Raw genomic sequence first — 15,091 nt, 5'->3', positions numbered from 1 at the left:
GAAAAGGAGAAAACAGGTCAACACTGAGCAAACTCTGAAATGGTTTTGCCTAATGAGTAAGTACTTTAACTTCTAAAAATAGTGTCCTGACAGTAATTTAGTCAGTAGCCTTTAAGAATATACCAAATTAAGACACAAAGTGAGGGCTGAAGAGATGGCTCAGAGGTTAAGAGGACTGACTGCTCTTCCAAAGGTCCCAAGTTTAACTCCCAGCAACCATATGGTGGCTCACAACCAGCTGTAATGAGATCTGGTGTCCTCTTGTGTCATGCAGGTGTACATGTAAGCAGAACTCTGCATACATAGTAAAAATAAATAAATATTTTTAAAGAAGATGCAAGGTGAATAAACTGTAATTAATACATTAAAAAATAAAAATTAAAAAAGAATATACCAAATTAAAAAGTGTGACATTTGCTTTATTATCTAAAAAAGAAAATGAAAAAAAAAATGCTTCATGAAGTTACCATGACGAATAAAACACAAAAAGGTTTCAGCATTGTTTCTGTCCACAATCAAGAAATCCAAACAGAGCATGCTCTCTGTCAAGACTAAGTCTTCCTAGAACTAGAATTAGTTTTAACTGATCAGTGGGGGGTGGGAGCTGTATTTCAAAGTATTTAAGGAAAAAATAATTCACCATTGCTAAGCACTTACTATGTGCCTAGAACTACAGTAAATGTCATTTGTCACATCTCCTGAAAAATATTATCTATAAATACCCAAATCAAAAATAGGGAAAAGTCACAGGACGCAGTGGCACATGCCTGTAATCCCAGCAACTCAGGGAGGGAGAGGCAGGGGGATCTCTGTGAGTTTGAGGCCTGCCTGGTCTACAAAGCAAGTCCAGGACAGCCAGGGCCACACAGAAAAACCTGGCTCAAAAATAAATAAACAATAAAAATTAAAACACAAAATGCACAAAGGCTCTGGGTTCAATCCCTAGCACTCAAGATTTATAATCCCAGCACTTGGGAGATAGAGGCAGGAAGTCAGAAGCTCCAGACCAAACTCAACTATACAGCAAGATCTAGGCCAGCTTGGACTACCTGAAATCCTATCTCAAATGACGACCCCCCTGCCCCATACAAAAGAAATCACACCTGAAGAGTCAGAAATGGTGGCAGAACCTTTAATTCCAGCATTTGGGAGGAAAAGGCAGGTGGATCTCTCTGAGGTAAAGGCAGCCTGGCCCTCATACCAGGGAGGACAGACAGGGCTACAAAGTGAGACCCTCTCTCACATACCACCTCCTCATATCCCCAAGTAAATAAAAAGAACATAGTTTTTAAAGACTAGAAAACAATGGGCTTGGCAGATGGCCCCCTGGGGAGAGTGCCTGTTTGCTGCACAAGCATGAGGACTGAATCTGGACCCAGACCTGCACAGCAGCTGGGAGGTGGGGAGCAGTGCAGAGAACGTGGACCCTTGGCGCTCAGTGGCCTGCCAGCCCGCCTGGCTGACACGGCAAGGTCCAGGTGAGTTCAGCTAGAGACTCCACCTTTAAAAATGTGGAGCGCAACAGAGGAAGACACTGGATAGCAAATGTCTGGTTGCCATGTGTACTTGTACTGGCATAAACATGCATATACCACCCCCAACACAGGTGGCAGCAGAGAACAAAAATAAAACCCCAGCTTATTTTTAAGCTGTGGTTACGGTTCAGTGGGTAAAAGTGCTAGCTGCTGAACCTGATGTCCACATTTAGTTCTCAGAACCCATGCAGAAAGCTACATGCATCTGTAATCTCAACACTCAGCAAGATTGAGGCTGTGAGCCAGCTGGCCTGGCCTACACAGAGCAGCAGCAAACACAGACAGACACTGCTTCAGCAAGGTAGAAGGCAAGGCTGAGGCTGGAGTTAGTTTTTTTTTTTAAGTTTCTTTCTTTTTTTTCCCCCATGAGAGCAGTAGCATGAGCACACACATTCACACCATATACATCAGACACACATATAGATACCGACTGATACTCAAAAAGTTCTTTAAAAAACTGTTCAAAAAACTTTTCCTCATCTAGAATGATTAAGTAGTCAGTCAGGATTCAGATGGTCAGCTCCCTTCAACCACTTATCTTTTAAATAGGTTTTCCTATACACTACAGAAAGCTTACCATTAAACCACAACCCTTAGAAATTAAACTGCCCATTACAACTGACCAAGAATTTATATTTACCCATGTGGTGAAGAACTCGTGGATCCATCATTTTGGCCATTTGTTGATTCAATTTTGCCATCTGTGACTGACTCACATTCTTAGACATATCACCACCTAATAAAACAAAAAAATTTTAGTTAGTATATGATGTGGTGTAAAATGTCATACACAGATTATTAATCTTTTTCTAAATTAATTTTTTTTCTTAAGAGGAAAAACACAAGAAAGTATATAAAGGATCATCTGAAGGGTTTTTCCTGTTGTTACTGCATTATCCCTGGCTGGCCTGGAACTTGCTACATAAGCCACCCCAGACAGAGATTCCCCCTGCCTCAGTGTTGGGAGGACACTGCTGTTGGAGGCTGCAGTCCTCCCAGTCCAGAGAGCCAGCCATTCTGAGCTCGGCCTTAAGGTTCAGGACTCCCTCTCCCAGCAGGGCCTCCTGCTCTCTGCCTGACTTCATCTGGAGAGTGTGTCTATAGACAGATGCCCCAACCACATTACATGGCCTTTGACACAGCTCCCTTCTCAGCTCTCTCCTCCCCTTGTCTATAAGATAATTAGGCACTGTGTTCCTGCTTATATGGTAGGAGCATGCTGTTTAATGCAAATGCCTAGTTCCAACCAATTATGTACACCTAGGGGCTTATACAGCCTTTGTTCTCTGGCATTAGAGTTGAACCAGCTCCCTGAAGTGGTTCCTGGGGTGTGTCATCCCGAACAGTGCTCACAGAACTGTCCTCATCTCACGCCCCTCCTGACTTCATGGGCTGGTAGGAGACAGCTCCCCAGGCAGGAGAACTACACTTCTGCTTCCGGAGTAATGGGATCAAAGGTCTGAGACACCCAGCCCAGCTAGAAGTGCTTTTTTAAAGCTATGGTTTTCCTGGATGTTGTTAGTATAAACCCGATGATCCAAGATAAGCAGAACTGCCTGAGTGGTACCAACTGGTGCAACAGCAACTACGTAACAGTTTTTCCCTCCTCTCCCCAGGGGCCCAAGTGCACACTACAGTGTAACAGCCAGCAAAGCTAAGTAGACTCCGCTAGGGCCCAAGAGGAGCAGGGAAGCCTGGAGGACCACTACGTGGAGACGGCACTGCCTGTGCACCAGTGTGCTCACAGAACTCCAAAAGATCAAATGGATCTTTTTAGTTCCCAGGAGCGTCAGGTGCTCCTGGGTTGCCTGGATGTATCCCAGATGATTCAGGAAAGAAATATCAACCACCTCAATACAGAAGACACAAGAGCTTCACTAATCAAGTGGTACTTGAAATAGAAACCTCTGTAGTGTTTGTTTGGCAAAAGTTACTTCATTGAAAAAAATATCAGTTTAGCCATGTGTGGTGGCACATGCCTTTAATCCCAGCACTCGTGGAGGCAGAGGCAGGTGAAGTGCTGTGAGGTAGAGGCCAGCCTGGTCTAAGAAGTGAGTCCAGGACAACCAGGGCTATGCACAGAAAACCCTGTCTCCAAAAACGGAAAGAAAAAAAAAAGAAGTTTAAAGCATAATTGTCATCTAAGAGACTTCTTAACAGCAACTAATAAGAACAAATGCAGAGCCTCACAGCCAAATATTAGGCAGAGCTTGGGAAGTCCTGCAGAGGAGGGGGAGGAAGCCAGAGGATCAAGGATACCACAAGTCAACAGAGTCACCTAAGGTCAAGAGTCTGTGAGGACTCAAGAGGGCTCAGAGAGATCAGGAAGCCTGCAGCACGTGACGGAGGTCCTTTGTATATAGGTATGGTTGTGTAGCACAGTGTTCTTGTGGGACTCCTAAAGTGGGATCACAGGCTGTCTCTGACTGTTTTGTTTATGGTTTTGTTTTGTTTTGTTTTCTTCGTTTCTCTGTGTAGCCTTGGCTGTCCTATACCCACTCTGTAGACCAGGCTGGCCCCGAACTCACTGAGACCTGCCTGCCTCTGCCTCCCAGAGTGCTAGGATTGCAGGAATGCACCACAGCGCTTGGCTCTGTCTCTGACTCTTTTGCTTGCCTGTGGGACCCTTTTCCTTCTAGTGGGTTGCCTTATCCAGTCTTGATGTCAGAGTAGGTGCCTGGTCTTATTGCAGCTTCTTATGGTTATGTCCCTGGAAGGCCTGCTCTTTCCTGAGCAGTGGTGAAGAGGGCTGGATGCAGGGGAGAGGGAAGAATGCTGGGAGTGCAAGCACGCAATACCCAACCAAGTCAGTCATTACATTCTGAAGAATGTTTGGCAATATAGAAAAATGGGGCTGGAGAGAAGGCTCAGAGGTTAAGAGCACTGGCTGCTCTTCTAACGGTCCTGAGTTCAATTCCCAGCAACCACATGGTGGCTAATAAACATCTCTAGTGATATCTGGAGCCTTCTTCTGGCATGCAGGTACACATGCAGACAGAACACTGTATAAATAATAAATAAACTTTCTAAAAATATGGAAAAATAATCAGTAGCTATAGCAACTATTATCTTAAATAGGATTTGTGGGATTCTCTCAGGAAAAGAAAGAGATGTTTTTTTCTACTTTTATGTTCTCTAAATATTCTATACTATGTATGTTGATAAAAGTAAAAATTTTTCAACAGTCTACCATTGAAAGGGTTAGGCTAACTTTGTAACCTGTATGTCTTCTAAAGCCTATAGTTTTGAGTTTTAGGTCCAGGTTAAGCTAAAGCCTCTTAGTACCTTTCCAGAGAATGAAGGAATGTGACCCTATCTGTGAGGACAGATATAAAAAAAAAGGCAAGCAAGCAATGACCTTCACTCAGCAAAAAGAACAACCAGACCCTTGTCTTTGAGATAGCATTTCTTAGCAACGAATCTAGACTTCTTCTGAGTAGCTTTTGACCTCCAGCCAAAAGTCCACAGCCCCTAATCTTCAAGGATGAGCTAACCACCCCCACCTTCAATTGCAGCTGCATCCACACTTGGCAGGACTGGCCAAGCTTGAGCACCTAAGTAACCAATTATCTTACTTTATTGCTTCCTCATCCAATCCTAAATTGCCAAGACTGCAACTTCAAATCTCCCGTAATTTTTCTTTTAAAAACCTAAAGGCCTTTGTTTCCAGGTGCCACTCTTTGCTGACCAGCAGGGGTGACCCACTGCACAATGGTTAATAAACCTCTTGCTTTTGCAATGAGTCTTGGTCTGGGAGAGTTTCTGGGAAGGGTGTGATCTTAAACTCCTGAGCTGTGAGACCCCAGGTCTTACACCACCTTTATTCTGAAAACAGATAAACCATGTACCACATAATAAATCCTGATTGTACTTGACTTTGACAGTTAGTTCAGATTACCTTCTTTTTTTCTTTGGTACTGAGATGAGCTCAGGGACTCAGGCAGGCCCTACCAACCCCTACAACATGAAATTCAGCAGTGGCCTTCCCGGTACGGGACTACTTGGCTTTAACATTTTGTTTCTTAATTTGTTCTTTTAGTGATAATGTGTTTCCCCCGCCGCCCCTTACCTTTGAAAAGCCCTTTGATGCCTCCCATCTTCTTCACCATCTGTGCAAACTTGGTATACTGTGTCAGAAGTTCCTGAACATCTCTTGTTGACACACCAGACCCTCGGGCAACTCTTTGGATCCTACCTGGTTGCTTACTAAAAACCTTGGCACCATCTGTACTGTCCAGTTCTGCGGACAAAGACAAATGACTTCATTACAGAAAATTATCATTCATTACCACAGTAGCCAAGCACTCTGTCTCTGGGTTACACCTCTAGTCCTAAAAATGAAAACATGTTCATCAGAAAATAAAAATAAAGTCAAGTAAAAAACTTGGGACAAAACCTGGGACTGAGCTTGTAAACCCGGCACTTGGGAGGCAGAGGCAGGTGTACAACTGTGAGTTTGAGGCCAGCCTGGTCTACAAAGCAAGTCCAAGAGAGAAACCCTGTCTTTAAAAAAGGGGTGGGAGCGGTGCTGGAGAGATGACTCAGAGGTTAAGAGCACTGGCTATTCTTCCAAAGGTCCTGAGTTCAGTTCCCAGCACCCATATGGTAGCTCACAATCACCTGTAATGAGATCCGGCGCCCTCTTCTAGTCCGCCGGCTCACCTGCAGTCAGAATACTATATGAACAATAAATAAATAAACCTGGCAGCAGTGGCCCACGCCTGTAATCCCAGCACTCAGGAAGGCAGAGGCAGGCCGGCTTCTGTGACTGCCAGTCTGGACTACAAAGAGAGAATACAGGACAGCCAAGGCTACACAGAGAAACCCTGTCTCACAAACAAACAAACCTGGGACTGAACAAGAACTGACTCAAAAAGGAAATTCAAATGGGCAATCTAAAACTTCAGAGTGTTTTATAGACACAGTTTATTATTTGTTTTTATTTTTTAGAGACAAGGTCAAAATCTCTTTGTAGTTGAGGATGACCTTGAGTTTCTTGAATGCTGGGATTATAGGTGTTTGATACCATACCTGTTTACTGGGTTCTAACAGAGATTACTGTATGCTAGGCAAGCACTCTACCAACTGAGCTATATCACCAACCTCATATATGGGGGTGGGAGGTGGAGGGGAGGTGATTACATGTGTCTACATTTGTGTCAACTCTCCAAATTTATGTTTGGCATAAGGTCCCTCAATGAACCTGACACTTGGTGTTTGGGCCAGCAAGCTCCTAGGATCTGCCTTGTCTCCACTCCTCAGCACAAGGGTTGGAGGACTGTACAGCCATGCCTGGCTTCTGTACAAGAATTCTGAGGATCTGAAATTCAGTCCTCTTGCTTCACAGCAAGTGTTCTCACTCCATGAGCCATCTCCCCAGCTTGTTTCTTTTTACAGAGATAAAATTTCATTTTTCTGTCTCTACATTATAAAATATATACAAGAACAACAGACATATTAAATGGTCAAACCACAAAAAAAGATTCAAGGGGCTGGAAAGATGGCTTAGGGGTTAAGAGTACTGGCTGTTCTTCCAAAGGTTCAATTCCCAGCAACCACACCATCTATAATGGGATCTGGTAAACCTCTTGCCTACAGGCACACATGCAGGAATAATATAAAAATAATAAATGAATCTTAAAAAAAAAAAAAACAGATTTAATAAATGTTACTGTTTTGTCATTTTTGCTCCTAATTTAAATTTTTTAAAGTAGAAAATAAAATATTTATAGCATTAGAATAAAAAGAACAAACCAAACTATGTATATTTTACCTACAATTTAAACAGAACATTCTGAGAACCAACAGATATTGTGGCACGTACCTTTAATCCCATGATTCAGGAGGCGGAGGCAAGAATATCTGTAAATTTGAAGTTCGGTCTACACAGCAAGTTCCAGGCCAGCTAGGGCTACAAAGACCTGGCTTTAGAAGGGGGGCGGGGGAGGATGACTGAGGACTTCTGAAACTTTATCACTTTGTATTCTACATGCCGTTCTTTCTATGTCCTCCACATATAACAAGAATACGGCATACTTCAAACACAGAACAGAAGCACTCACCTTCATTCCACCCTAAGCGCTGCTAACTTCTACTTCACAAATTTAGACCTCACAAGCAAGTAGAAGACAGAAGACTCTATGTGTAATTAAAAGAGAAAGTCTTGCATTTCCTATAGAGAAATTACACCTGGTAATATTCTAATGCTTTTGTAGTGTGCGTAGGAGTCCCCTCTAGCTTTTTGATCATTCAGAATATAAGGTGAAGCTCTTCAGCCTTTACTTGTACGCAATGTAAGGAATGAGGTGGACTCAAGTCAAAGTCTCCACTTTCAGCTATACATGGTAGGCATCATACACATTCAGAAAGTTGAGGCAAAAGAATCAGAAGTTCCAGGCAGCCTGAGCTATATAGTAAACCTTGTTTCAAAAAGGATAAAAAAGGAGGGGGGCAGAAAACTTCTATAATGTGACAATCAAACAAAAAATCCCAAACATACATATTCATACAAAACAAGGAAAATAAAATCAGAATACAGACATAACAGATACCTTTCAGTCTCTTTTTCACTATACCCCAGTCTGGCCTCAAACTTATGATCTTCTTGTCCTGGCCTCTTGAGTGACAGATGATATGCCCAGTCCAACATTCTCTTTATAACATCCCTAACATCCCTTAATAAGCATTCTAGATGCCTCAGTAGGAGCTCGTTGCCAAGCCTGATAACCTGAGTTCAATCCTTAAAATTCACATGGGAGAAGGAGAAAACCAACTTCCCCTAGTTGGTTTTCCTCCACAAATGTATTCCAAGTCCCTCTACCCCCTGCCATTAAGTAACTAAGTAAGTTTTTTAAAATGGGATTTGGAAGCAGTTGGGGAATGGTGGTGCATGCCTTTAATTCCAGCATTTGAGAGGCAGAGGCAGGGGAATCTCTGAGCTCGAGGTCAGACTGGTCTACAGAGCAAGTTCCAGGACGGCCAGAACTATACAGATAAAACTTGTCTCAAAACAGTAAAATCAAATCAATCAGGGTAGAGGGATAGTTCGCTCAGTGGCTAAGAGCACGCCTGATTTTTGCAGAGGACCAGTGCTTGTTTCTCAGTACCCACACAATGGCTCTCAGCTGACTCCAGTTTCAAGAAATCCAACGCTATCTTCTGACCTCCCCAGGCACAGAACACACACTGTGCATAGACATGCATGGAGGCAAAACACCCATATACATAAAACAACAACAACAATAATAAATTCCGTTCATTATAAAAAGTTAAGTGGCCTCAGCCACTCCAGTGGCTAGCTAGCATGAGACAGCCTGACATTCACACACAAGGAATACAAGACTGCACGGTTTAGTACAAAGGTACAGCATGAAGGTAGGCACGGTGGCACACGCTTTATATCCTGACACTCAGAAGGCAGAGGCAGGAGATCTCTTTTGAGTTTGAAGCTAGTTTGGTCTACCTAACAAGTTACAAGCCAGCTAGGGTTATATAGTAAAAAAACAAAACAACAAATCCTACAGAACAAATGTATGAAATGAAAAACAAAACAAAAAAGACAAAACCCAGAGTTTAAAAGCAGAACAAATTCACATAAGCACTGATTTCTGCCAAGAATGGTGACAAAGAGCAGTGCAGTTAAGACGGTCTTCATTAACTACAGCAGGGTCAACTGACTTCCTACAGAGAGACAAATTCAGAGTTACAGATGCAGAATGAAGTAAAATGTAAGGTTTCTAGAAGACAGTGTTATAGAATATCTTAATGATTCTGAGTGAAAAAAGAACGCTTTCATCTAAAATTTTCAAGATGTTTGGCTATTCTTGACCTTTTCTCTTTTTAGACTGTTTTTATTTTTCAGTTTCTCTGAAACCAGGTGTTGCTGGCCCAGGCTGGCTTCATGCTCACTCACTCACTGTACTCATGCCTCAGTGCTAGGACCACAGATGTGGACACCATACGTAGTATGTAGGCCTTTTTCCATTTTGATTAAGTTCAACAATCAATATTACCAATTTCTGCACACTGAAAAAGGAAGGTTTTATTGGGACTTTATTTTTATTTATTAGTAGTAGTATTTTTGTTTCCTGAGATGGGTTTCATGTAGCTGACCAGCCTCATCAGCTCAAGAATGACCTTGAATTCCTATTCCTCCTGCCTCCACCTCCCAAGTGTGTACCACCCACCTAGAGATTGGGATTTTACTGAAACTATAAATAAGCTTGTGGGAATCGAATAATTAATTAAGGAAGTGCATGTAATTTTGTTTTTAATTATAGAATTTTAACTTACACTTTAAATTACATTTAATTTAATTTGTATTAATTTAATTTACATGTAAGCAGTGTTTGTTAACATGTCAAACCAAAATGTGTTTACCTGGCATTCCTATTCCTGTATATGCTCCCCTGCCAGGCATAAATATAAGGTTCTCAAAGCTGGAGAGCCATCACGTATCCCACAGTGACTGAGGATAGGCGCCCAAGCAAAAAGTTTAGGTTGGACCCCAGCCTCTCTACTGTCCAGACCTTGGGAAAATTTACTCACTGTGATTATACCTCATTTTTACCTGGAAAAGATAGATAATAGTGAACTATGTTCCTTAAAGGCTGTGATGATTAAATGGTCTATATTTGTACAGTATTCATGACAGTGCCAGAGCAAATACTTGAGGAACAGCTACAGTTATTACAGTCTGCAGGGGAAAGAGAAAAGAAAAGAGTAGCTTTCAAAATGGAGAGCAGAAAGCTGGATGCAGTAGCACGTGTCTTTACTCTCAGCACCGGGGAGGCAGAGTCAGGGAGATCTCCCAGCCAGCCTGGTCCACAAGGCAAACTGCAGGACAGCCAGGGCTACACACTCAAAAAACAAAAGACAGTCAGTTGATAGGGAAAGAATGGAGCTACAGAAAAAGATTTTTTTTTTATAGCCAAACATCTTGAAAAATTTAAGAGTGATCCTGAAAATGCATGAGGAGGGCTAGGAGGGTAGTTTTTCATAATCATATAAGCTAAATGAGCCAAAGGTCAAAGAATTTTCACTCTGTCTCTTTGTCTCTCAACTAAGGGCAAAAGGCAAGTAACAAAGTATTAGACCTAAAAACCTGATACATGCTAGCATACTCCTAGGAAAAATAAGAAGTCACACACACACACACACACATTTAAAGAGGTCACACGCACACAACGCATGCGCACACAGGCACACACACACTTTTAGAATGAGGTCCTGGGATTAGGAATGCCAATGAACGAAGGACTAAATAAAACAGCTATATGAAGCTGGCCTGAACTACATGAAACCCTATCTCAGGAAACAAAAATATTACTAATAATAAATAATAATAAATCTTCCTTTTTCAGTGTGCAGAAATTGGTAATACTGATTGTTGAACTTAATCAAAATGGAAAAAGGCAGGATGACAAAGTAAAAGGAGTCTGCAACATGGTTCAATTTTCTTCCTCCTACAGGTTTAAAAGGTACACTGGAAGATTAATTGTTGAAAAGAATTTAAAAATTTGGATTTACTTGATTATTGATTTATAAAGGACTTTTAAAGAGATTTTTAATGTACATAGATGGGTATTTTGTCTGCATGTACATTTGCACACCAGAAGAGGGTATCGGATCCGATGGGACTACAGTTTCATAGATGATTGTGAGCTGCCATGTGGCTGCTGGGAATTGAACTCAGGACCTCTGGAGAGCAGCCAACACCGCTAGCTGCTGTGCCATCCTTCCAAACCCTCATTATTTTGAGACAGGGGCTGACTATACTGGAACTTGCAGGCCAGGCTGGCATTAAAAAGATCCACTTACCTCTGCCTCTCAAATGCCGGATTAAAGAAGTGAACCTCCACATCTAGCCAACATTTAATTCTTTTAATCCCAGGATTTTTTTTCAAAACTGACTGCACTTTTCCCCATTTATTTCTATCAACATAATAAAAATGTACAATTTTTTTCTTCAGAACTCATTTAAAGAACTGTTACACTTCTCATTCCTCTCGATGACTCAGCTCAATGATCGCAACCTTTAAGTCAGAGCTTACAGGTTACTCCAAATCTACCTAAAAATATACTTTTGGTCTCATTTTCCTCCATTTTGCCAAAAAAAAAAAAAAAAAAAAAAGAAAAAAAGAAGAAAAAAGAAGAAACTCAAAACTTGCTGATACCAAATATGGCCCTCAGGCGACTCATCTACTGTCTTACCTTGATCATTCATACTGTCCATTATCGTCATCAGCTTCTTTAGCCTTGCCATTGACTCCTGTTCATTTCCTTTGCTCATAAAATCTGTTCCAAAACCAGGAATCATCCCCTAAAACAGATTTAAACATAGTCAGCAATGATTTACTATTGCTCAAAATGTCAGTATTTAATACTAGCTTTGAAATTAATTTTTAAAAGATCCATTTTATCCAAATAATTAATGCAAGTATATTTGTCCTTAGAAATTACAATGAAAAACAAACACAATACATTATGTAAACTCATGAAGATGTCGTACCAAAATTCACTATTTTACAAAATTGGTATATGATAATAAGGCAGGTTATAGTCATGCCTGCTACTTTTCAGTATACTAAACTTGATTTCTAAGATGAACACTAAAAAATATAAAGGAACTTAGAAATATTTAAGGGTAACTAACCAAGATCTGACTGAATGGGCCCATTTTCATGATATTCTGAAACTGTTCATACATGTCTCGCAACGTAAACTGACCTGAAATGCAATACAAACAATTCAGATACAACAGAAAATGTACATTTCCATTCATGAAGCTAGTATTTCCCTTTAACAAATTTATCTTGGAGCATACTATCCAATCAACGAACATTCCTTGCACGTGGAAGAAAGGATGAATTCGATGAGCAGTAGTAGTTACACGGTCAGAGAGCGTCTCAGAGAAGCCTACTGCTCTAGCACATTAGATAGCTATATGCAAACACACAAAACCTTAGAAACAAGGCAGACTACACATAATAAACTACACGTAATAAAATGGCTACAATTAAAAGGCTTGGATACAGTAAAAACTAAAGAGAATAAAGAACGGCAAAACTCCTAAAACTCCTATGTATTACAGGCAAAAATATAAAATAGCAAAAATGATTTATAATATCCATAATGTGTTAATAGCTTAGCTAGCCATGATTAGGAAAATAGACTGAGGATGAAATAGTACTCAAATAATGCCTTTAATCCCAGCAAAGGCAGCTGGGTCCTGTGAGTTTGAGACAGCCTAGTCTACTCAGTGAGTTTCAGAACAGCCAGGGCTATATAGTCTCAGTCTAAATAAATAGTTATATAACTTTACTGATGATTATAAAACTAATAATCTGCTGGCACAGTGGCTCACACTTGTTATCACAACATTCAGGAGACTGAGAAGATTGCAAGTCTGAAGCCAGCCAGGGCTAGAAAGAAAGATTCTGTGTCAAAAACAAATGATGTGGGGCTGGTCAGGTGGCTCAGTGGTTAAAGGTACTTGCCATGCAACCTAACGACCTGAGTTCAATCCCTGGGAACCACAGAAAGTTGGAAGTAGAGAACTGATTTAGCTGTCCTCTGATCTTCATATACATGCCACCACATTCTTATCTCACCACACACACACTTATCTCAGGCACACAAATAATAACAGTGATAATAGATTAAGGGAGAAATCAGAGGCATGAAATAAACTGATTGGAGGAAAAATGGACATACTACAGAATTGCGAAAACACCCTGGGCTGAAGAGATGGCTCACTGATTAAGAGTGCTTGCTGTTCCTTCTGTAAGAATCAGCGTTCAGATGCTTGTATCCACTTTGGCCATTCATGAACAAGTAGCACCAGCGGAATGCACAGTGAATAAAGGTGTTTGCCACCAAGCCTAATGAGCTGAGTTTGATCCCCAGAACCCGCATAAAGATAGGAAAGAGTCCTGCAAGCTATCTTCTGATATCCATACATATACATGACATGACATGTGTGGGTACACGCACACACACACACACACACACACACACACACGGTTTGTTTTTTTTTTGTAAAGTAAGCGATCACTGAACAAACAGAAAATCCATGCAACTGAATGAAGTAAAAACTTTAAAAGTAGAAAAATCAGGTAACATATCAAATATTAACTGGAGAACATGAGAATCATCATCACATTTGGAAAGCAGATAGAGCTTGATGACCTCAGAACAAGCAAGATATTAGGAATTAAAAAAAAAATCAAACATCTCAGAGATCTAAGGAGTCAGATGTCGAGTAGACAGACCATGTATAGAAGCATAACTAGAAAACTGCTTCAAGACAGAAGAGCCTGGCATGATGCACACCTTTAATTCCAGAACTCCTAAGGCAGAGGCAGTAAGATCTGAGCCCAGTCTGTCTATCGAGTAAGTTCCAAGACAGCCAGGGTTACACTGTGAATCCCTGTTCTCAAAAGAAAAACAAAAAAACAAAAAACAAAATAATAGAAGGCAGAGAAATCAGGTAATGAAGGATAAATTCAGGCCCTGAATCCATTATTTACTGACAACCTGTCTATCAGATACTGAGCAAGGTATGAAGATGAAAGTTGAACATAGCTATAAAACTCACCTTTACCTTCAAGCAGAGGTGAGTATCAAATTGACTGTGATGAATGACAACAAATAATTATAGAATACAAAGGAACATATATCAGAGGCTTCTAGTTTACATCTAGGAATCAGGTAGGACATGTTAGAAGAGATCAAGTATAGTAATGACTTGTCCACAAGTAAGATAAAGAAATTTATGTAACAGACAGAGGGGCTAGCAAAGGTATGAGCAACTTACATTTGAGGAACTGAAAGTTCAGCAGGCTGGAACAGAATGCTAAATAGAGCAGTGCGAAAACCTTATGAAGAAGATGGGAGCTAGCCTAGACAATAAGATCATTTACAAGCACTTTAAGGACAATGGGAAGCTGCTGGAGGGTTTTAGATTGATGGGATCACCCAGATGCAGTGGCACACATCTATAATTCCACCATTCCAGAGGCTGAGGCAAAAGGATCCAAGCTCGAGGATAATCTGTATGTGGTGGTTTAAATGATAATGGTCCCCACAGGCTTGTATATTAGAACGCCTGACTCCCAGCTGCAGGCTGTTACGGGATGCCTGGGAGACATGGCCTTGGTGAAGGAGTATCACTGGAATGAGCTTTCCAGTTTCAAAAGCCCACACCATTCCCGGTCTGGCTCTCTTTGCTTTGTGCCCATGAATCACAGCAAGCTCTCAGCTACTGCTCCAGTGTTGTGCCTGCCTACATGCTGCTATGATCGTCACCATGATGGTCATGGACTCACTCTCTGAAACTGTAAGCAAGCCCCCAATTAAATACTTTCTTTATAAGTAACAAAAAATTAACTAAGACAAGGGGCTAAATAGAGCCCATCCTTAAAACACAAAACAACAGATCAAATGAAAAGAATTCAGGAAGCTAGAAAATATTTGTAATTCCAGATAAATACAAAAGTTGTATCTGATATGTAATTTGAGAGGTAAGCACAGAAGTACCTGGCAAAATGAGGGAG

General features: G+C 41.0%; 1 protein-coding gene across 2 annotated transcripts in view; it reads right to left on the bottom strand.

Annotated features, from left to right (window-relative positions):
* LOC110559683 (signal recognition particle subunit SRP54) overlaps positions 1 to 15,091 on the bottom strand; it is a 66,585-nt gene that overhangs the window by 25,103 nt on the left and 26,391 nt on the right. For both annotated transcript variants that reach the window (XM_060387507.1, XM_021655236.2), the window contains exons 12-15: positions 12,190 to 12,263; positions 11,748 to 11,856; positions 5,605 to 5,775; positions 2,176 to 2,271 (exon numbers count right to left, since the gene is read on the bottom strand). In XM_060387507.1, coding sequence (XP_060243490.1) covers positions 2,176 to 2,271; positions 5,605 to 5,775; positions 11,748 to 11,856; positions 12,190 to 12,263 — 450 coding nt within the window. The remainder of the gene's footprint in view (positions 1 to 2,175; positions 2,272 to 5,604; positions 5,776 to 11,747; positions 11,857 to 12,189; positions 12,264 to 15,091) is intronic.

The sequence above is a fragment of the Meriones unguiculatus genome, chromosome 7 (genome assembly GCF_030254825.1).
Source record: "Meriones unguiculatus strain TT.TT164.6M chromosome 7, Bangor_MerUng_6.1, whole genome shotgun sequence".
In the NCBI taxonomy this organism is placed as follows: domain Eukaryota; kingdom Metazoa; phylum Chordata; class Mammalia; order Rodentia; family Muridae; genus Meriones; species Meriones unguiculatus.
Note: the sequence above shows the minus strand (reverse complement) of the source record. Positions and strands in the feature narration are given on the sequence as shown.